Source organism: Carcharodon carcharias, chromosome 9 (assembly GCF_017639515.1).
Source record: "Carcharodon carcharias isolate sCarCar2 chromosome 9, sCarCar2.pri, whole genome shotgun sequence".
Classification (NCBI taxonomy): Eukaryota; Metazoa; Chordata; class Chondrichthyes; order Lamniformes; family Lamnidae; genus Carcharodon; species Carcharodon carcharias.
The window spans coordinates 133,391,171-133,414,212 of NC_054475.1; the positions used below are offsets into that span (position 1 = coordinate 133,391,171).

At 41.1% G+C, this 23,042-nt stretch overlaps 1 protein-coding gene across 2 annotated transcripts in view; it reads left to right on the top strand.

The window, feature by feature from the left end:
• zc4h2 (zinc finger, C4H2 domain containing) overlaps positions 1-23,042 on the top strand; it is a 43,925-nt gene that overhangs the window by 12,166 nt on the left and 8,717 nt on the right. The window contains exons 2-4 of one of the 2 annotated variants that reach the window (XM_041194803.1): positions 2,075-2,114; positions 11,804-11,975; positions 20,833-21,005. In XM_041194803.1, coding sequence (XP_041050737.1) covers positions 11,820-11,975; positions 20,833-21,005 — 329 coding nt within the window. In that variant the 5' untranslated portion in view covers positions 2,075-2,114; positions 11,804-11,819. The remainder of the gene's footprint in view (positions 1-2,074; positions 2,115-11,803; positions 11,976-20,832; positions 21,006-23,042) is intronic. The other variant, XM_041194802.1, reaches the window with a different exon arrangement.

The window sequence follows — 23,042 nt, forward strand, 5'->3', positions numbered from 1 at the left end:
TGTAACTCCTCTATTCAAGACAGGAGGGAGACAGAAAGAAGGAAATTACAGGCCAGCTAACCTAACATCTGTCATAGGGGAAAATGCTGGAATCTAGCAAGATGTAATGAGTGGCGTGTCTGAACTATTCATAACCTCTCAATGACCTGGATGAAGGGACCGAATGTATGGTTGCTAAATTTAAACAAAGATAGCTAAGAAAGTAAGTTGTGAAGAGGACAAAGAGTCTGCAAAGGGATGTAGGTAGGTTAAGTGATTGGACAAAAACTTAGTGGATTGAGTGAGTGAACTTGTCCACTTTAGCAAGAACAGAAAGGCAGCATATTATTTAAATGGAAAGAGACTGCAGAACTGTGGCACAGAGGGATTGCGAGGAGTTGAGTTGAGAGGTGATTGCAGAGGAAGTTGGGTGATCAGCAGTTTAACAGGAATAGGATCGAAGGGGCCAGGAAGTGGGTCTCGTGGGCAAGGTGAGTTCAGAGGACATGAGGGGAGATAAGTAAGAAATTAGAGAAAGCTGCTAGGGCAGGGGGAGCTTTAGATTAAGTGTTAAAGGAATATAAGGGCTCATTCATGAAGAATCTCATGTACTAAAAGATATCTAATAGCCAAACCTCCATCTTTGCAATGGAACTACAGAGTCCAATAAAAATGGTAAAAGAATATATGGTTATGTGCCCTTTGATTGTCATTGAGGCGGCGATTTTAAACAATTTTAGGTTAGCTGGTTTCTTGGATGCGGTCAGATGTAGAAGATGTTGCAATTATTATGAGATCTTGGTTCGCTGGTAGGTTTCTGTTAGAGTTGGCTTCTCAACCTAGGTGACATGCTAATTCCAAAAGAGAAGGAGAGAGCGAGCAGCCCTAAGCTTGTTTCCCCTGGTGAAGACTTTCTGGACACTATTGTGTCACTTGCAATCTCACTCTAGTGGAGCTGGCAGCCTTGCCTTGAAATACTTCATCCAATGTGTATTTCCAAGAGATTTTGGATAGGTCTGTCTGTGGCAGCCATTATATCAATACTGTGCATTTTTAATGTCTCCTCCTTAGACAGTTCCGAGTTTCGATGGGTATCTGGATTATAGGAAATCTCTCTTCACACTCCCCTGATGGTGAATTGTTTGTTTCTCACCTTCACCTTGGAATGTAGCCTTACAATTTTAAGCAGCGCTTTCTTCATTTAAATTGCAAAAGTTCCAGTCGTTGAAAAATCATAATTTTCAAAAATAAAGGGGCATAGCCTCGTAACTTTTAATAGGTCATGTTCAACCTACTCATGCCTTGATGCTTTTTGCTTGCTTATTCTAATGCAGTTTTTTCCAATGATAGCTCTGATTTTAGGTAGATGTTGATCCATAGGGGCAGAATTCTTTACCCACCAGATCATTTGTGAGACTATTCTTCAGAACATGTATTACAGTCAAGTTAAATTGAAAACAAAGTACACTACAGATCATTAGATCAAAAAGAAAATAAGTATGTCAGGAGACTGAGTGTGTGCCAGATTGAACATGGACCAATTGTAATAAAAATATAATGAATGATGTAAATTATTTGCATCTGCTCTGGTGCCTTGCCAGAATCGCTATTAAAATAAATCCTTGGAAAATGGGAATACAAATCTGCATGAAATGAGAGAAAGCACTCAAGTTTGTTCTGTTCAGAGTCCTGACCATTGCACACAATCTCCATTCATTGCCTTGTGAATTATTTTTTTCTTCACGAACCTGTCCTCCCCAACACCCACTCTTCCGTTGATCCCTGTTGTGTCCTAACACTAAATTACATGCCTCATTCCCGCCTCTTGAGTTTAGTTCCAAAGTACTGGAAACCCTCTTGTACCTGTCTCAAGTGGCCATCTGATGAGTTTGGAAAGGTGTTGCAGTTGAGCCTGATCCTATTGAAATTCCAGGTTTTACAGATGCTGGTTGACCTCTAGAGCTGCATTCGGGATTTTACATTGAGGGGGGGCGGGGGGGGGGATATAAAACAGACTGCAAAGTTATTTCTTAAGTTTTCTTTTGTTCCAATTTTTTTCCCATCTTCTCCTGATGCTGATGGACAAACCCTTCAGTTCCTGAACCAAGCGGCTGTGAGACAGTAAATGCTGGCAGGTAAATCCCATTACTGCAAGAATTGAATCTTGAGTCATCTGAATGGCTTTGTCCTTTTTAATGGGCAAAGCTGTTTCTTAAGATAGCTCCTTCCCAAGTTTGCTGTGTATTTTTAAATATGTCAAATTTATAACTCTCTATGTAATGAAAACCATGCATCCAGTCCATACATGGTAGCTTACTTTTTAAAAGACAACACAGCTAGAAGAGTGGCCTCAAAACCATTGCACTTCCCAAAGGTCAAATGGAAAAAATGATGTAAGTTATCAAACAACTAAATGGAAGCATATCAGAAAGTACCAAGAGGAACAGTTAATCTGCAAGAACTAAGCAATCAAATCTAAGTGTCAGCTTTGGCTCAGTATTAACACCTTCCTCCTCTGGATCCAACCCCCACTCTAGTAGCTTGAGCTCATAAATCTAGGCTGATGCTTCAGTGCAGTAGAGAGGGCTTACCTTGTTGGAGGTGCTGCCTTTCAGATGAGACATTATAGAGGCTCTGTCTGCTCCTCAGATGGATGTAAAAGATCCCATAGTGTTGTTTGGAAGCAGAGAAAGGGAATTCTCCCAGTGCTTGCCCATTATTTATTCCTTAACTGACATCATTAAAACAGATTATCTAGTCAGTTATTTCATTGCTGTTTGATGGATTGGTGACCAACTTTCCCTATATTGCAACAGTGACTGCAAAAGTACTTCATTGACTATGCAGTGCTTAGTAATGCCCTGAAAGGTGTTCTACATGCACTTTGCCTTTACTTTCTCTTTTATCATTGCCACAATATGAATGACAGAAAATTTTACAACATCAATTAACTATATTCTTCAAACAATTCTTGTTCAGCCACTACTTTCCCACTTCACTCATGTCAGTTCACGTAGAATTACGTAGAATGGTATATACAGCACTTCAGCCCAACTGGTCTGTACCTGTGTTATACTCCACACCAGTCTCATTTCTTCATCTAACCTCACTTAAGCTATTATTTTGTTCCTTCCTGCCTTTATGTACCTATCTAGATTCCCCTTACATGCATTCTGCTATTCGCCTCAACCACTCCCTGTGGCAGCGAGTTTCATTTTCCAACTGTTCTCTGGGCAAATAAGCATCTCTGGAATTCCTTAATGGTTTTCAGTTTATGCAACCAGAAATGACTTAAATGTAGCAAACATATTAAATGAAATAATTCTTACCTGTAAAATTGTTTATTTAATATTAGAACTGCCTGTAAAGTTTTCTGCACCATAGGCCTACTTTTCTCTCAGGGATCTAGGATCTGTTAGAAATTTCATCTGAGCCTTTCATCTGAAGTTTCAGTTACTGTCTGTGTAAGAGAGATGCATCATGGCAATACACTTTTACTTCACACCAAAGGTTCAACAATACCATGACAGCATGTTAGAACCTTTGCAAATAACTGAGACATTGGTGGCAGAAAAAAAAATCACAGACTTTAAACTATTGAAAACTTCCAAATTAACTGCATTGTTTGACTCTTTTTGCATCTCTAAGGAAGGCTGATTTTTGCACAGGGCTATGCTATTTATGAGCAGGTCCAGGTGATACAAATAACTTAGCCTACCAAATAAATTAGTGAACAACACCCTTTTTCTTTCAAAATTAGACCAGCTCATGTAGCATTGACCAAAAGAATGATTTGCTGATTGAAGATGGTACTTCCTCCAATCCAGCAACTACCACCTTGGCCAGTTGAAGAGGAGAAATTACAATCCCCAACCACACAGCTACCACAGAGACTCAGGCTTCCTTTAACCGGTTTTATTCAAGCATATGCAAGGGAGCCGCAAGAATTCCAAAGAATGAAGACCCAGCTCCCAGATTGATTACATTTCATTACTTTTGTACTTTTTCTTATCACAATACAGTTGAGTACATTTGAATACATCCAATTGGTAACTGACACACAGGTCCAATGTTAAAACTATCCTATTGAGTACATAAGCATGTGATTTTGCTAACCAATTATTCTAAAGGATGTATACGTAATTATACTATCCAATCAAAATTAAAACACGTATGCAAAGACCTTGGTTCTCATAACTCAAGACTGTTTCATCAAAGCCCCCTTCTTTGTCTATTGTATGTACTCCTATATCTAAGCTAAAAACATCTGCCCCTTCCCTATCTGAGAGAGGAGCACACTTAATCTAACTTTGTCATGTTTTATCTCCAGTCTAGCTCAAGGATTCACCGCATCATTGCACCACTTGAATTGTCCTGCCTGTTACTGGACATTAGCTCATCTCTTGACTTCTGTATAAATCACACAAAAACTCAAAGCCTCTGTGTGCAGTGTCCATCTGCTTATCCTCAACTGTCAATATGTTTAGCATCAATGGCTGCCTGGAGATTAAGTGTTCTTCAGTAAATTCTGTGTTCTCTTTTTTAGCATTTTTAATTTTCCCTTTAACACTATTAATTTACCTTTAGTAATGAGCAGGCAGCCTGTCACAGAACGGAGTAACTGGGAAGTGTTTAGTAAGTTAAAATTAGAAGAACAAGCTTGTGGAATTCATTAGCTGAAAGAGCATAGAGTTGTGGAATGAGGCAATGAAGGCTCCTCATTTTTTGTTCCAGGAGGTCACATATTTCAGCATTGTTTTCATCGAACTCGTCCTGGTAATGACAGTGCTTGAACCCAATGGTCTGAGCATAGGAGTCTAGTACAGCTGACTTCATTTGATCCCATTGTTCAGAATTGAGTTGGATGTGTGAGGATTTTCTAGCTTGGTTGTGAGCTGATTTAGGGCTGAGACATTGATCATCTTCCTCTTGGACTATTATGACACAGCCAATGGTAAAGACTGTTGTTCAAATCCCAGAGGGAAACATGAAACAACTGTTATAACCCATTTTTGCAATTTGTATGTTTTGAGATGCAAGCTTTGAATTCAGTAGTAATAAGAGCACCCAGTCTCAAGAGGGTTTTTTTATATAAAACATTTATTAATACAAGAAAAATTGTAAGCACATACATATGTCTACAAAATTACCACTATAATAACTACAAAAATCCCCTAATTAATCTGTCTCAGTTACACCCCTTTTAAGGCAACAGTAAAACTCAGATTTAAAGAGACAGCTGGCAGAGCACACCCTGGACAGTCACATTCAAAATGAGTTTCTTTCAGCTCTGGGTTTTTGCAGACAGACTTGAGGTTTACAGGCTGGAGGCTTCTCATACTTGTTGGATCTTAAAATGCCTCTGCCTGAACCACAATCTCCTTTCTCCTTTATACATATCTTTCTCCTTGAATATAAATTTTCCATTGTATCACTAGGCTTTTAATTTTATCTCTTCTAACAATAACATGCTTTCATTCCACCAATTTTATTATGCTGAAAAAAATAAACACATTGCTTGGTGTCTTCTAGCTAGGTGCAAGATTTCACCCATTCTTTTTAAATGGTTTATTTAAAAATGCAAATTGCCTCCTTGACACCTATGTTTCTAAACTTCCCCACGTTCATCTAATTATCATTTTAAACCTACTTCTCTCTATACATCCAAGCCTCTAGACCAGCTGGCTTTAATCCAATTTAGACACACACAGACACTACTAAACTCTATTTTTAAAAAATAATTTCCAATAATATACAGATATCTTTTCATGACATGGACTTTTTGGACCTTGTGATATCTTGCTGGTAGGTGGATGTTCATCGCCGATTGAACAATTCTGTGTCTGTCCAGTGGCCATTAGCCCCCCACATGGGTGGGGTGATACTCACATCACTTAGACCTTTGACCTGAACAATGACATAATCCAGGAGGTGCCAATGCTTTGACCTAGGATGTCTCCATGTGTATTTGTCCTTCTGGAAGAGGGCGTTTGTTATAATGAGACTATGCTGAGCACACCTAGTCATCAGGAGGACTCAATTTACATCGGCCTTTCCCATTGGTTCCAGTCCAGACATCAGAGTTATGGCTAACTGTTGTACAGTTGATCTTCCAGACAGCTTTTCTTAGTGGACATAAATAACTTAATTTACAATATAGCAGCAGCAACTACAGCAGCAATTACATGTGTGCATCAAACTCTATGGGCTGAATTTTTGCCTCGTCGGGGGAGAAGTTGATGGGCATGCTTCCGATCAGCGCCCCTGATAGGAGGCGTGGCACCATTTTACATGTTACCAATTAAGGCCCACGCAGTGTGACATCTGCAGGGAAGTGCTATGTGCTCCCTGTGCGGGCAGGGGGAGATTCTCAAAATCGAGAGTGAGCTCAGGGAGATCGCCAGTACTTTCAAAAATATTAAGTCATATGAGTTGGGACATGTCCATAATTTTTACAAAATCATTATTAAAATTTGTTAAAGCCTACATTAAACCTCATCCCACCCGTGGATGAGGTTTCATGTTTTCTCTATTTGCCGCCAGGGCTCCTGGTCTGTCCGCCAACCTTAAGGTTGGATGAGCAGGTCCTTTAATTACTTAATTGACCCTGTCAATGGCCTCAATCGACCATTGACAGGTCGACGGGCGGGCAGCTGATTTTGCTGTGCTTCCGCCTTCCTGAAAATTTAAATCAGGTGCAGTGACGTCGGGAGTTCCCCACCCCCACCCCCGAGTCACCCCACATCTTTTTATGCATCGGCAAGTGGGCCCCGCCCCTGCTTGCCCACTCGTAAAATTCTGCCCTATAACTAAAGAAGAATTCTCCTCCAGAGGTTCCCCGCGCTGCCAATGCATTAGTTTACACAGATCATGTGATCTTACAGCACAGGGCTATTCTTAAAGCTACAGTCCTACGTTTATCCAAACTTGTTACATTCTTACATTCCTCCCCCTTTAACTTTTCTGTACATTTTGTATTTACAAAGATATTTATCTCCTGACATTACAATATTTACACAGGTCATGAAATTACATGTTCAGTCTTTAAGGTGGTTTCCTGATCTGTATGGAACATTGCAGCTCCACGACTTCAGACTCTTTTGTAGGAAACACATTTTCTGGAACTGCATTAACTCCAGGTAGCTCATTAGGCACATGCATTTCAGTGTCTTCCACTCTGATGGAGACATCGGGCATGCCTGTCCTTGGTTGAGCAACTTCAATAGGAACCACTGGTTCAGCAATGATTGGGGTATCTCCCTTTTTCTTAAACGCCCTTACAGGTGATCCGGCCCTCCACTTCCATGTGTTAAGACAATGATCCAGTCACAGAACTTACTTTACCAGGTAATCACTTCCGCCCTCCACCGAAATCTTTTACATGTACTGCTTCTCCAACAGTAAATTGACGTTTACGACTATGCAAATCATGAGTCGCTTTTTGGTTGCCTTGACTTCTCCCCACCTTCCCCTCCAAATTGGGAAGTATTAGGATTAGTCTTGTCTGAAGATGGTTCCTTGCTAAAAAGTTAGTCATTTTCAGAACTCTTGGATAAGCAAATGGTGCGAACTGGCACTTGTATCGCTGGATTGGCTTGTAATTGACTAGTGTTCGTGTATGGTAATTCTGGTTATTTGTTGTTGTGCCATTGTATTCTCAGCAGTGGCAGCATGTTGCTGGCATGTTTTTTGAGCAATGCTGAATCCAACACAGTATGATTTTTTTTAAAAAGTCGGTGCCTTATCAATAATTCTGCATCCTCTTTCGACATGTTGTCTTCTTTCTACCACAGAATCTACTCTCGGCCTTCTTTTTGACTTCACTGTGGGCTAAACTTCTCTCGGGTAAAATCTCAACTTGTCTTAGTTCAGTAGTTGAGCTACCCATGACTTCATTATCTACTCGCATCTTGGAAAGTTCTACGACTTTTGCTTTTAAAGCCTCTTTAGCTTCATTCAGCTGATTCTTCAGCTCTTCTGTCTCCTCCTTGTATCTGTTGGCTTCCTGCTAGAAACTTGAACACTGCTACGTCTTCTCTGTCAACTGGTTCTTCAGTTTGTTCAAAGAAATGTTTAAATTCTTTCTGCTCCTCTTCATACTTTTCCAGAGGCACAAATTTTGACCTGAGGGATCCTTGTAGCATGTGAAGGCCTTGCATCAGGTTTTCCCTTTCTTTGCGAAACTCTCTCGCTTCACCTTGAATTTTGTGATTCAGCAGAGTCTCCTTGAGTTTCTTCTGTTGTTCTTCTATATCATTGTTTAAGACATCCTCATTTTTTCAGGTTACTGAATGGCTATACACTCCTTTTTCATCCTGTTGCAGTCCTTGGACCCTTCAGGCTCTTTCTGAAGTACCTTGCCTTGTTTCTTTTTCAGCTTAGGAACTTGTCCAGCTTCCTTTTGAAACCTCACGAGCGGCCAATCAAAGTTAATTTCCCTCAACCAATTTCGAAAGTTTGTTGCTCTACCTTCTAATACCACCACTGGTAGCTGTGCTGATTGGTGTCTATAATGAACAGTTACTCTGGTGATACCTTTTACCTGGATTTCTTCACCTGTGTATGTTTTCACCTTGGCAGATGTTTGTTCCAAATTTAATTGTTGATCACCTCTATTTAAATATCTGAACATGTGTTCTCCTATTACAGGGGTAGAAGTACTCTCTTGCCTACTTCCATTTTTTAAAGGTTTACATTCATTTGAACTGTGTCAATAATTGGCTCTGTCTTCCCAACTTTCAAGTTGAAGAATCAATAAATGTCAGAATTGGTTGTTTCTGGTTCTTCTGCATTATATACCTCATTGGATTTTGTTTGTTGTTTGGGAGCCTGTTTAAGTCTGGGTTTGCAGTATTTCATTACGTGTTCACTTCTGTGACAAAAATAACACTACTTTTTAAAATTGCCAATCGCTAGAAGAATGATTGTTTCCACATTGATAAAAATTAGTTTTCAACTTTGTTAAGCTGTTTTCTCTCATTTTTTGGTTAGCGAAGGCTGTTTCCCGCTTTGTGATGATGTCCCAGCTTTTCATGCCATTTTCGGCTGACTGTTCCCGCCCAACTAGGTGAATGGTGACATTTTGCGCCACTTGGATTGTTTGTGAACCCCTTGCAGCACTTTCCATTGCCAGCGCTATTTCTAATGCTTTCTTAAAATAAAGATCCACTTCAGCCAGCAATCATCACTGAATATCATCCTCTTGCATACCACATACCAAACAATGCCTGAGCATATCATTCACTGAAATCACAATATTCCGTTAGTTGTTTTAATTTCACCATGTAGGTAGCAATGGTCTCCCCCAGGACTCTGTGAATTGAACCTGAACCTCTGCATTATAACTGAGGGATTGGGTTAAAAATGTCTCTTAATGAGGTCTACTAATTCACTAAAAGTCTTCGAATCTGGGGCACTGGGGGTTGTCAAGCTTCAAATTAAACTGTAGGTCTTGCTCCCACAAATACTGAGGAGAATCGCTCTCCTCTTTTCCTCCCCTGTGATTTTGTTGGCTTGGAAGAAGAAAGCGAGACATTCTATATATTGAGACCAGTTGTCTATGGCTGGCTCAAAGGGATTGATTCTGCCAAACTGTGGCATTTGGGATGAGCATATCTTCCTTTCTTTTTAATGATCCTAGATACTCACAATCACTGGGCGAGGTACAGCACCGATTCTAAGTTATCCTTGTTGCCTGTTTGTTATATAGTTGATCTTCCAGACAACTTTTCTTAGTGGACACATTTTACTTACAAGACAGCAGCAGCAACTACATGCCTGCATCAAATTCTATAACTAAAATAGGTGTCTCCACTAGAGATTCCCCAAGTTGTCAACACATTGGTTTATACAGATCATGTGATCTTACAACACAGGATTATTCTTAGAGCTATAGCCCTAAGCTTATCCAAACTATAATTACTACACTAATCCTGGCATTAAAGTTGCTTAGAAGGATGCTCTTTCCTTCTTTTGGGTTGGCAGCGAGGACTCCAAGGTCAGAATAGAACTTTTCCTTAACACCTTCATCGGAGTCCAATGGTTGGGCATAAATGTTGATGACGGTGGCATATTGGTTGCAGCTGAGCTGTAGGTAAAGTGCTATGAACCTTTCATTTATACAGTTAAGGAGTTCTGGCAGTGCATAAATTCTATTCCAGATGGCAAAACCAACTTCACGGGCGTGAGGGTTTCTGTCAGCCTTCCTTTTCCAGTAGAAGGTGCACCTCCTGCTTGTTCCTTTAGCCGGACCCTTCCCAGAAAGGTGGGTTTCACTGAGGGTGGCCTTGTCAATTTGGTGTCTTGATAGCTCATGTGAAAAGATTGCAATTCTTCTTTCTGGATGATCACTGTTGAGATTATCCACGAGTGTTTTAACAATCCAAGTTGCAAAATTTAAAGTTTTTTCTTTTTTTTTTTAGCCACAAAGATGGTGATCCTGAAGGTAGTGCTTTCCCCAGCCAGGAGAAAATGGGACAGCCTATTTCCCGGGTACCTTTTCTAGACCCTTCCCCATTTGGGGTGAGCAGAGGGTAGCCTAAAGAGGAATGCTTAGTCATGGATGCTGCTGCCCAGAAACATCTCTTTCCAAACATAGGTGTCCAGTGCCCTTCGTCCATCTGTTGGCTATGTGCACATGTAGATCAGGGACTCCCAGGTTCACAGCCCTGTGTCTGTCGCCAATTCTCCACTTCTATAGCACTTGGCAAATGGACCCTGGTCGAAGTCTGTGCGTGACTTCACTTAATGTGGGGACCTTGGGGCGCCGTCATTGTCCACCTGATCTGGACAACTTGGTGGTCAGATTTTGGTGACATGTTGAACCATGATGGCCAGGATCACATTGCCACTGCAGCCTTTGCATCCAGTGAGATGCACAGTCTTCCTTCGCCTGTTCTGCTGTTGGGGACTTTGGACGCACTTTATCTGGCACCTCCCTCTGACCTTGCCGGCATGGATTGCCCCACCAGGAGCAAGGAGCTCCCGATGGCATCGCTGAAGGGATTGTCAGAGCACACAAGCCTCTTCACCACGTCCAAAGTTGCAACTTACGAAAGGTAGCCTGTTGCATCTGAATTAGAAGGTTGTGGGTTCAAACTCTCCTCCAAGACTTGAACCTATTAGGCTGATGTGCCAATGCTGCAGTGCTGGAGGTGGTATTCTTCAGATAGGACATCAAACTGCAGCTCCATTATTCTTTTAGAGCAGATTGATTTTAAAGATGCATTTCTTTGTTGCAGAGTTGGAACTTTTTTTTCTCACCTGAATCTGTTGGCTCATTATGATTCTACAGGTGCTGGCAACTCTCTAACAGGACTCAGCCATGTGAGGTAGCACAGTTAAGCTCAATCCCTCAACAAATATTTGTACACAGGCACTCTCTAGCAGGAACTGTTGCATAGCATTCAGGAGTATGAAGCTGGCTACACCCCTCACTACCGTTTACACCCTTAGCCCAGGGCAGTTGAGGCCAATTGTAGTATTCAAAATGCTGCCCCTTCTGAGATCAGAAAACTGAAGACAGACCAGGAAAGAGACCATCTGGTCTAGGCCAAGTAGCACACTGAGTGTTGCTACTATATACTGGGCCCTTGGAAGACCATTAACACACCAGCTTTAATAAAATGGGTTTTGCCTGTGCTCAAAAGTGCTTTAAATACTCAGTCGATAAAGACAGATTTATTAATAAAATTGAATTGCTTCAACATAATAAATAGTAATTTACTCATATCCTGTGAAACAAAATTATGGAGTGCATTTTTGAAAGCAAGTCTTTGGAACTCGGCATCATGCAGCTTTAAACTGTATTTGTATGAAATTGCAGAGCTAAGACGGTGCAAATGGAAAAAATTAAAACCCGGTTGAAGGCAGAATTTGATGCACTGGAGTCTGAAGAAAGGCACCTGAAAGATTACAAACATGAAATGGATCTTTTGCTCCAAGAGAAGATGGCCCATGTGGAAGAACTGCGACTGATCCACGCTGACATCAATGTGGTATGTTGAAGGCATATTGCACATCATTGGTTTTTAATTTGCTGGAACTCTTCAGCCTCAAAAAAAGGGGATTGTGACAAAAATGAACATTAAGAGTTAGCATGCTTTTGATTTCTTTAATTCTGGTGCATATGGGGTTAAAACTAATCAAACATGTCCTAGTTTATTTTGGATATAGTTATAGAAGTGGGTCTTTTTTTCTTAGCCAGGTGTCCAAGATAGTGATCGAGTCATTCAGTTTAAATGTCTAATAAAGCAGAATACTGCAGATGCTGAGAATTTGAAATAAAAACACTGAAAATACTCAGCAGGTCCAGCAGCATCTGAGGAGAAGCAAAGTTAACATTTCAGGTCAATGACATTTCCTCCATTTGAAGGAAGGTCATCAACCTGAAACATTGGGCAGAATTTTGCCCTTGGTGGGCGTGCATGCCCCACAGGCTCGACGGCGGGTGGACAGCCGACCCCCGCCACTGAAACGGGGCCTGCCTCTATTTTGAGCTATGCGCTTCCTGTGGGGTGGGGGGAGGGAATCCGCAGCTGTCAAAGTGCGCTCTTCGTGCATGCGCATGAAAGAGCGCACTGCTCCCTGAGGCTAAGTGCTGTCTCAGGGAGATTAGTGACAGTGCTTCAAAGTTTAAAAAAAATAGAAAAATAAAAATATTATTAACATGTCCTCCTCATGTGACAATGTCTCTCAAGATGGAACATGTTAATAAAAATGACAAACTTTATTAAACTTTTTAAAGACGGACATGAAACCTCATCCCACCAGTGGATGAGGTTTTGTGTATTATCAGAAGCCCACGGGGGCTCCTGGCCTGCCCGCCAGCCTTAAGCTTGACAGGCAGGTCTTTAATGATCTTAATTATCCTGTCAATGATCTTAATCGGCCATTGACAGGTTGGCGGGCGAACAGCTGATTTCGCTGTCCGCCCGCCTTCCTAAAAATTTAAAGTGACCAGGATGACGTCAGGGGTTCCTCCCGATGTCATCCCACGTCATTTTCCCATCGGCGAGTGGGCCCTGCCCCTAAATCGCCAACGGCAAAACTCTGGCCATTAACTCTTTCTCTTTCTGCAAATGCTGCCTGACCTGCTTTGTACTTCCAGCATTTTCTGTTTTTATTTCAGTTTAATAATTTGTGGGATTTGTTTAAATCTGTTTGCTGACCTATTTTGCAATTTAATAAGAAAATTGATTCGCTTGGTTCTGGTCAAGTTCTCTATCGAATTGGTTCAAAGTGGTGAGTCTGTCTGAAGCCTTCAGAGTGAAATTAGGCCAAATAGCTTGCTGGACACTGTTAAAAAGAAAATAGCCTGTGTAAGAAGACAACATTCAGCATAGCTATTGAAACTTTATTTCCTAGTTTTGACAGGAAATATTAAAATCCAGTAAGTACTGTAAAATCTATGTTGCATCACTTACTGTACAATTATTCTATTACTGTTTAATTATGTTTGGGCTTTGAAACCTAAGTTACAGTCTGGTGGTGTTTTATTCTCCTGCCTTCGTTGGTCACAGAATATTAATTGAGAACAGATGATCAAAATCAGTAAGCCTAAACAAAGTGAAGAGGCTTTTCTGTTTGATCCTGTGGTAAATTACAAACTTACTTTGCTATCGAGGCAACTGAAAGCGTTCTGGGGCTTAACAGACGGCTCTTCCTATGACAGTGACAGGCACTGAAACCAAAAAAAATCTAGAGTAAAAGAAAGTTGAAAACAGAAACCCAAAATGTAGCTGGGACTGTTGCATTTCAGGATTTAGTTATTTGTTAGCTTTGAGCGTATTTCGAAACAAAGTGAATTCGAACAGATTTGAAAAGCAACAGGTTGTGTTGCACTGAGACAGAGGTTTTTGAGTCAATGTTAATGAGCCAAGCATTGAAAAGATTTCCATAGGGATTGGAACATTGAAAATTGCTTAATCTTATTTCAGGTGGCCTAACAAATATCCATAACTTTTTATCATGGAATGATTCTATTCATGTGACCCCAGCACGAGATGTCTGAGAATGTTACTCTTGAGAAAGGGATATACTTAATAGGCTATATAATGTGAATCTGGAGCAAAAGTTTTCAGATAACTTGGGAGGAAGAATAAGAAAGCACAGATTTAGGATACAAAAAGCAGCTGTGTGGCAAAACAGTGTTGCAGTGGGCGAGATTATTACATAATTTGAGGTAGGCACAATGTTCATTCATTCAATCAATACAAAACCGTGTCTAATGCGGTCAACAATTGGTACCTTCTGGCTGCTGTGCTGGAATAATGTCATGGTGCACAAGTAATCATGCCATATGAAAAGGCACTGAGCAGTGGTAGGTAGTCCATAAACAGAGGGAAGAAAGTTTGCTGGTATATCCTTGAATGGAGAAGGAATCAGTGGAATTGCCCTTCCTCTTCCTGTGAACGCTTGTGGTAAAAACGAGAGGAGACTAGTTAGCAGTCAGCCACTAGGTTTGGGAAGGGAGCCTGGCCCAATGAGGGGAAACTTACCCAGCTGAGTGAGAGAAATCTGGCCCTGCCCATGCTTAGTGCTGGCCAAAACTGAGATTTTAAGTTAAATAAACTCACGAATGGGAATAGTGCAGTAATTTTTATTTTTCTTGTTTATGAGGAGGGATCCGAAGTTAGTTAAAATGAGATTTGATTATAACTTACTCTGTACATTAATGTGCTGTTTGTAAATTGACAGCATTTAATAAGTTGCCTCATCCTACTTAAGTGTATAAATCTACCTGTTGATAGATTGAAGTGGACATGCAAAACACAAGACATCCAGTTCAGGTAACAAGAGGATTTTATTGTTACAAACTGGGTTATACATTGAACAATGAGATATTGGGGAATATGTTCATACTCCTAAATATAAGCTGCTCAGACTGTTCAGATGATTTTTGTTGGGATCAACACATCAGTACAAGGGACAGGATTTCCCCCTTTGAGTTGGGCCATTTTCTGACTTCTGAAAGGCAGCTCATTAACATGAAATTTTCATCTTCCGGAATCAGGGCCACTGGCCCCCTACGCAAGCCCCAGGTGATAACGGAGACAGGCAGATGCTGGTAGGTTAGAAGGTCTACCTTCATTTGCTGGGACATCGGCCCAGTTCTCTGCATGGTTAGGCCGACTAGTCCTCACCCTCCCCTCCCATCCTATGCCCCCATGCAGCCTCCATTCCCACTTACCGTGTATCCATTATGTGCAGAACTCTTGAGCCATTTAATAACACTGGGAAATCTTCAGAATGCTCATAGATAAAATAAAAGCCATTCAAACTCTGTTTAAATAAAAATGACCCTCTTAGAATCGCATAAAGCTGTCAGTCAGCACATAAGCATTGAAATATCCCTTGAAAGAAACACTGCCTTCAAATACTCATTAATCTGTCAAGGTAAACAAACAGCCATTCAAAAACTTTTTCAAAACATTTCATCCCATTCTCTGCTCAAAACTGTCAAACAAAGCACATAGTCCCCTCCACAGCTGTGTCATCATCCCCTGCTGAGCCAAATCCATCATTGGGGTTTGGCACGTAGCCATGCATTCATAAGAATGAAAAAAAATAGGAGCAGGAGTAAACCATTCAGTTTCTCGAGCCTGTTCTGCCATTGAATAAGATCATGGTTGATCTGATTGTGGCCTTAACTCCACTTTCCTGCTTGCTCCCCATAACCCTTGACTGCCTTGTTGATCTGCAATATGCCTAATTCAGCCTTAAGTATATTGAATGACTCAGCTTTCACCTGCTTTCTGTGGAAGAAAGCTCCAAAGACTAATGATCCTTTGAGAGAAGAACTTTCTCTTCATGCCGATTTTAAATGGGATCCTTTTTCTTTAAACTGTGCCCCTTAGTTCTAAATTCCCCCATGAGGGGGAACATTCTCAGCATTCACCCTGTCAAGTCCCTCAGAATCTTAATAAAAGCAAAATACCGCAGATGCTGGAAATCTGAAACAAAAACAAAAATTGCTGGATAAACTCAGCAGGTCTGACAGCATCTGTGTAGAGAAAGAGAGTTAATGTTTCGAGTCCTCATGACTCTGAAGAAGAGTCATAAGGACTCGGAACGTTAACTCTGTCTTTCTTCCACAGATGCTGTCAGACCTGCTGAGTTTTTCCAGCAATTTTTCCCTCAATCTTATGTTTCAGTAAGATCACTTCTCATTCTTCTAAACTCCAATGAGCATAGGCAAAAGGCCCAATGTGCTCAACCTTTTTCACATAAGACAACCTCTTGATCCCAGGACTCAACTTAGTGAACGTTCTCTGAACCACCTTCAATGCATGTACATCCTCCTTAAGTAAGGAGACCAAAGCTGCACACAATACCGTAGGTACTGTGATTGGCTGGCAACTCTGGTGGGTGGGACTTCCTGGCCCTGAGGGACAGTCCCATTGTCAAGTCACTAATGTCGCCCTGAGCATGTCACCGCTGCGGGTGGCCAGATTTAAAGTCAGCAAGGTACCTGCTGACTTTTCAACTGGTGGGGTGGGTGTCCCACTGTAATATGTCCCACTGTAAAAGTCACCCCTACATCTCGTGGTTCCCCTTTATCCACCCTGCTTGTTAATTCCTCAAATAATGCTAATACATTTGTTAAACATTATTTCCCTTCAACAAAACCATGTTCACTCTGCTTGATTGTGTTATGATTTTCTAAATGCCCTGCTGCTACTTCTTAATAAAGGATTCTCACATTTTCCCAATGACAGATGTTAATCTAATTGGCCTATAGTTTCCTGCTTTCTGTCTACCTCCTTCCTTGAATAGGAGTGTTATGTTTGTAGTTTGCCAGTTCGCTAGGACCGATCCAGAATAGAGGAAACTTTGGAAGATTGCCACCAATACATTCACTATCTCTGCTACCACTTTTTTTAAGATCCTAGGATGCAGGCCATTAGTCAGGGGGCTTGTCAGCCTTTAGTCCCATTAGTTTTCCCAGTATGTTTTTCTACTATAAGTTCCTCTCATCCCTTTTGCCTGTTGATTTTCTACTATTCTTGGGACGCTGTTTGTGTCTTCTACTGTGAAGACAGATCCAGAAACAAAATACTTATTCAAAGTCTCTACCATTCCCTTGTTTCCCATTAATTCCCCATTCTCATCCTCTAAGGAACCAATGCATACTTTAGTTACTCTATTTCCCTTTTTTATATAAATGTAGAAGCTTTTCTTGTTTGTTTTTATGTCCTGCTAGTTTTCTCTCATACTGTAATTTTTTTCCTTTTTTTAAAGTCACTCTTTTGTTGGTTTCTAAAACTTTCCAAATATTCTGGTCTACCATTAAGCTTTGCAGCATTGTAAGCCTTTTTTTCAATTTGGCACCCAGACTTAACTTTCTTAGTTATCCAGAGACTGTGTGCATCCTTCTCATAGAGTCTTTGGGTGGAATTTAATGCCCTCCCCCATGGTGAGTTTGGTGATGAGGGGGCATTTAATCAAGTGGGAGGGTGACAGGTGGAGATCCCGCTGCCTTACTCCCACTGCCCCAATTAAGTCAATGGCAGGAAGGCCATCCGTGGGCTTTCCTGCCTCAAATTGTGGCTCTTAAGTGGGCGATTAATGCCCACTTAAGGGCCTCATCCCACAGTTATAACACAGCAGTTGATAAAGGCTGCATTGTTTAAATCCCAGAGGGAAACTTGAACAACTGTCATAACCTGTATTTTCAATTGTTATGTTTGAGATGCAGCTCTGAATTCAGGAATAAAACCACCAAGCCTCAAGAGGTTTTTTTATATAAAACTAAATTCAACATTTATTTATTTACCAACAAATTTAAACACATAAACATGTCTACAAATTACTGCCGTAATAACTTTTAAACAAATTCCCAAATTAATCACTCCCAGGTAAATCTTCATCAAGGCAGCAATAACCCATAGACTTTAAACAGACACCAGGCAAAGCACATTTGACCTTACAAATTCAAAATGAAGTTCTTTTCAAATTGCAGACCCAGTTGTATGCTTGCAGGCTGGTTAGATCTTACATGCCTTTGACCTGCACGCACACAGCTCCTTTCTGTTTATACCTAGCTTCCCCTTTGAATGTAAATTTTCCATTGTATTACTAAATTTTAAATTTTACCTCGCCTAACAATAATCCTTTCATTCCACCAATTTTATTAGTAATATAAACCCATTGCTTGACATCCCCCAGCTAGTTGCAAGATTTTACCCATTCTTTTGAATGGTTTATTCAACAAATGCAAATTGCACTTCATCTTTTAATTTATGTTTATCTAATTAACATCTCAAATTACTATACATCAAAGCACTCAGATTAGCTGGCTTTAATCCAATTAAGCCACACACATAAATATACACACACACATAGACACAGACCCTACTACAAGTCCAATTTAAAAATAAATCCCAATAACGTTATACACACTTATATCTCTTCACAACACCCAGCAGCAGGCAGTAGACTCACCATGCAGGAAGTCTAAAAAGTAAACCCTGATGTGTTTGCCTGCAGTGTTCCAGGAGGGTCCCTCATTGTCAGGCGTACAATGCCGAAACGAGGGACCTGGCATAGGGAAGGTGAAAGCCATCTCCTGTGCTTACTGCTGATCCACCCCCGCCTCACCAACTCCTCCCCTGCAACTTCCCTCCTGCCATCACTCATCATGTTGACCCTAGGCCTCAGCAGCAGCAGCCACCACCTTCCCTGTGGCACTGTTGAGCAATAAAGTGCTGCCAGCCTCTGTTTGGCCAGCAGCTCTTGGCAGGTGGGACTTCTGTCTCTGGGGTCCTTGATCCCAGCAAAGGCCCACTGCTTCCCAGTTCATACTTAATGTGGCAGGCCTTCTCAAAAAGAGGCCTCATGGGGCTCTCGCTGGCAATCCAGTCGATGGGCAAGGTGCCCATCACCTCCATTAAACAATGTCCTTCCTTTCTCAATGGAATATATCTTTGAGGGGTATGAATTATTTCCTTAAATGTCTGCCACTGCTTCTCTTTTGTCTTGCCTATTTCCCAGTTCACTTTAGTCAACTGTCTTCTTCATGCTCTTGTAATTGACTTTATTTGAGTTTAAAATGCTAATTTTGGATCCGCATTTCTCACCTTCAAACTGAATGTGAAATTCTATCATGTTACAATTGCTCTTGCCTAAAGGATTCTACATTGAGGTCATTAATTAATCATCTCTCATTACATGTTACCAGGTCTAATATAACCTGTTCCCTGGTTGGTTCCAGAACATATTGCTCTAAGAAACTGTCCCTAATACACTTTGTAAACTCATACTCCAGTATATTTTTGCCAATTAGATTTGTTCAATCTATATGGAGATTAAATTGCCTACAATTATTGCAGTAACTCTCTTAGAAGTCCTCATTATTCTTGATTTTTCTCAGTCATACAATGTAGTTACGATTTGGGGGGGTGTCTGTAAACTACTCCGACCAGTGACTTCCTTCTTTTGCTATTTCTTATCTCCACCCAAAATGATTGTACATCTTGATCTTCTGAACCTATGGAGTTAAAAACAATGGAGTCTTTGAAGTTACCTGACCAGATGTCAGCCATCTGTTCCTTTTTCAGAGGTTCAGTGGAGTTTAATCAAAGAAGTCTGGCATCTGTTCCGTTTTTTTTTTTTTTTTTTCAAAGTCTCAGCAGATCCCCAGACTTTAAATCAATGTAAAATTCAAAACACAATGCCCAGATGACACATTTAAATCAAATTCCAAATATGGTTGAATGTATGAGAACATCTTCTCTGCTGGATAAAGTGCTGTAATGCATGTGAACATTTAAACAATGTTAGTCAATTTAATGGACACTTAACTTTTCAGGACAGAGCCCTCTGATCCATCCCTGTGTTGAAAACATACTTAAATACCATACACCATTACATTATGATATTTGGAGTTGGCAAAACCGTTTAAACTTGCCTGTTAGAAGGCCCCTGTCTCCCCAGCAGGCTTTCCCCAAGGTTCATGAATTAACTTACCTATCCTGGTTCCCACAGACTTCAGGAACCCACCCACTTCAATAAAAGTGCTAATATTAGGGAAAAACTTGCATATACAGTTGACATTTAAATGGCAATCCTGACATCATTTTACCTGAGCATTGGGTCATGATCTATCACTTTTCCTTCCCTGAACGTCCATCGGGATTGGCCTGTTAAGTTTATAATTGCAGCCCCACTCACCTCCAATTTGACCTCAGGACATGGGAGGGGAAAATCTGGTCCAAGCTCTTGTACTTGACTTTCAGAAATAGGTAACCTTCTGGCTGCTGTCTTGGAACAACATGATGCTGTATGGACCATGCCAAATGAGAAAGCACTCAGCACTGATAGTCACTCCTTATTCGTGGGGAAGGAAAATATCAGGACAAGTCATCTTAGGTCAATTCCCCTGGTGATTTCTCCATTCACATCACTAGGCTTATCAAGCTGAAGAGGTGAGTGACTGAACCATAACATGGAGGTCAAAGATTCAGTCCTCACTTGTGTTGAATCAATTAATGTTATCTCAGGTTGAGGTAAGGGTGTTAAGATTTGATCTTGGAGCCCTGGAGTAAAAAGGGAACAAATTAGCACCAATCACCATTCCTGATGGCTATCTAATAACCCTGCTGGAAAGTGTCTTTTTAGACAGCAGGGGAAGGCACAGCCATAGAACTTTGTGGAGATATATATCCCACCAACATTCATTCATTTCACACGTGAAGAGTGGATACCTAGGTAAGATTTTGTACAACTCCCAAAGCATGTGGAACCATATCCTAAAGCCCACTAGGGGATAACTTGGAGAGAAATATGAGAGCAGAGGGAAAGAACTTGATTAGCTTGCTTCATTTAATTGCATTCCCCCCCCCTCCTTTGTAGATGGAAAACACAATAAAACAATCTGAAAATGACTTAAATAAGCTGCTTGAATCTACAAGACGTCTACATGAGGAATACAAGCCTCTTAAAGAACATGTGGATGCTTTGAGAATGACTTTGGGTTTGCAAAGGTTACCAGAATTGTGCGAGGAAGAAGAAAAGCTTTCCCTTGAGTAAGTATCTTTGATTTTGATGATGTACAATTTTTAGGCATTTACTGTTTCATCTATTTGTTGAAGCTAAAAGCTTAATTGTAATGTAAAATAGGTTTGGACAGTTAGTTCCACTATGCCACAGTCTCCCCGCTATCATGTGGTTGGTAATCCAGTGGCCTAGGTTAATGCTGTGGGGCCATAGGTTCAAATCTAATCACGGCAGCTGGTTGAATGTGAATTCAATTAATAAAACCTGGAATTGAAAGCTAATCTCAGAAATGGGGTGACATTGAAACCAGTACTTATTGTTGTAAAAACACATCTGGTTCACTAATGTCCTTTTTAAGGAAATCTACCATCCTTGCCCGGTCTGAACTACATGTGACTCCAGATCCACACTGATGTGGTTTACTCTTAGTTGCCCTCTGGAATGGCCTAGCAAGCCACTCAAGTCAAGGACATTTAGGGATGGGGAACAAATGCTGGCCCTGCCAGCAATACGCACATCCTATGAAAGAACCCTGAAGAAGAAGAGTTTTATTGGTCTCTTCACAGATGCCACCAGACCGGCTTGAGTTTTCCCAGCACTTTTCTTTTAATAATAAAAGCAGACTGATCTGAAGCAGAGTAGGCATGTGCCCATAGCAAAAAAATACACTTTTTAGTTAGTGACCTCACTTTAAAGACCAAGAAGGGCTGATGTTGGCAGATTTCTTAATGGTTACTGTCACAACAAAGGGCTGTTAGTTCACCGATGACAACTGCTTACGATTCACGCATGTGTGTATTTTTTATAATAAGCTTTTTACAGTGACTGATTTGATCTTCCATCTATAATAAAAAACAAAGATCAAATAATATAACATGGTTCCCAGGCTCCAACTATCTTCAAGAAAGATCTATGGCCCAAGAGAACTTTTAAGCCCTGGAGTGATCAGCTGCTAACTTCCTCCATGGGGCTGCATGACCCCGATCTCTAGAATGCTCTGTCTTAAAGATCCTATTCTCATACTACAATAGAATGTCTGACCCGTGCTACTGTCATGTGGGTACTTATGTATATACATAGATTGCACATTTAGTTGAGGCCGCATTTTAGTGTTTACACAGCTTACATCTTTCGGCCTTTGCCTCTGTGCTACAAGCTTTCTTCATAGTACAATAAGTGCACAGACTGAATCTTATCTCTTACTGGAGGACCTGCTGTCTTGGAACTGTTGTTCATATATAGAGACAAAGTTACAATTTCCTTTTCTCTCATATTGCTGTAATAATACAAACCCAAGTGAAAGGATACTGGGATAACTTAGCTCATTAAATCACCTTAAAGCATTCTGGCAGTTGGTGTGAGAACTGGGAAAAGGAGATGTTGCTGGAGCATAGTCGACTGCTTTCTTAACTTCAAGATAGAAACCCGTTGTTGAGGTGAATCTGTGTTGTCAGACTGCTTGTCCAACAACCAATCTTAGATGAGTCACAAATTCCTTCAATTAAACATTGTGAGGACCTAAGGCATTGGGCAGAATCTTATCAGCTGCACAGAGATGGCTTTGGAGGTGAGAGTGGTGGACACTTGTGGAAAGGTATGCGACCTCATTCTGAGAGCAATGAGTGGCAATTAAGTTGGCCACTTGGGGGCAGGTTGAGGTTGCTGTCAAGATCTCTGAGTGTAAATGGGTCCACTCCATCCCTTTCCTGCTGGCAGGCCTTTTGGGCCCGTGAGGCCTCCTTTCATTCCCCTGCCCTGGAGCTGCTGCTGGCAGATTTTCCTTCCACGATGATGGCTTGGCAGCTGTCGCCACGTTTTAATTTTACATGTTCAAAAGTCTTCAGAGGGCAGCTCCATCTTGAAGCACCCTTGCTGTTTCCTTCCTACAGCAGCAGCACCCAAATCTCCTGTTGGGTCTGCTGGCCACTGGACATCCCCATTGGTCCTCCTGTCCTGTTACTTGGCTGCCTCCCGGAAGATTGTGCAGGTGGGTAGACCTCAGAAAGCAATGGTCCAGACCCTTGTTTAAAAACAAAGTCGGGAACTTTTTGTCCATTTTTGTCTGT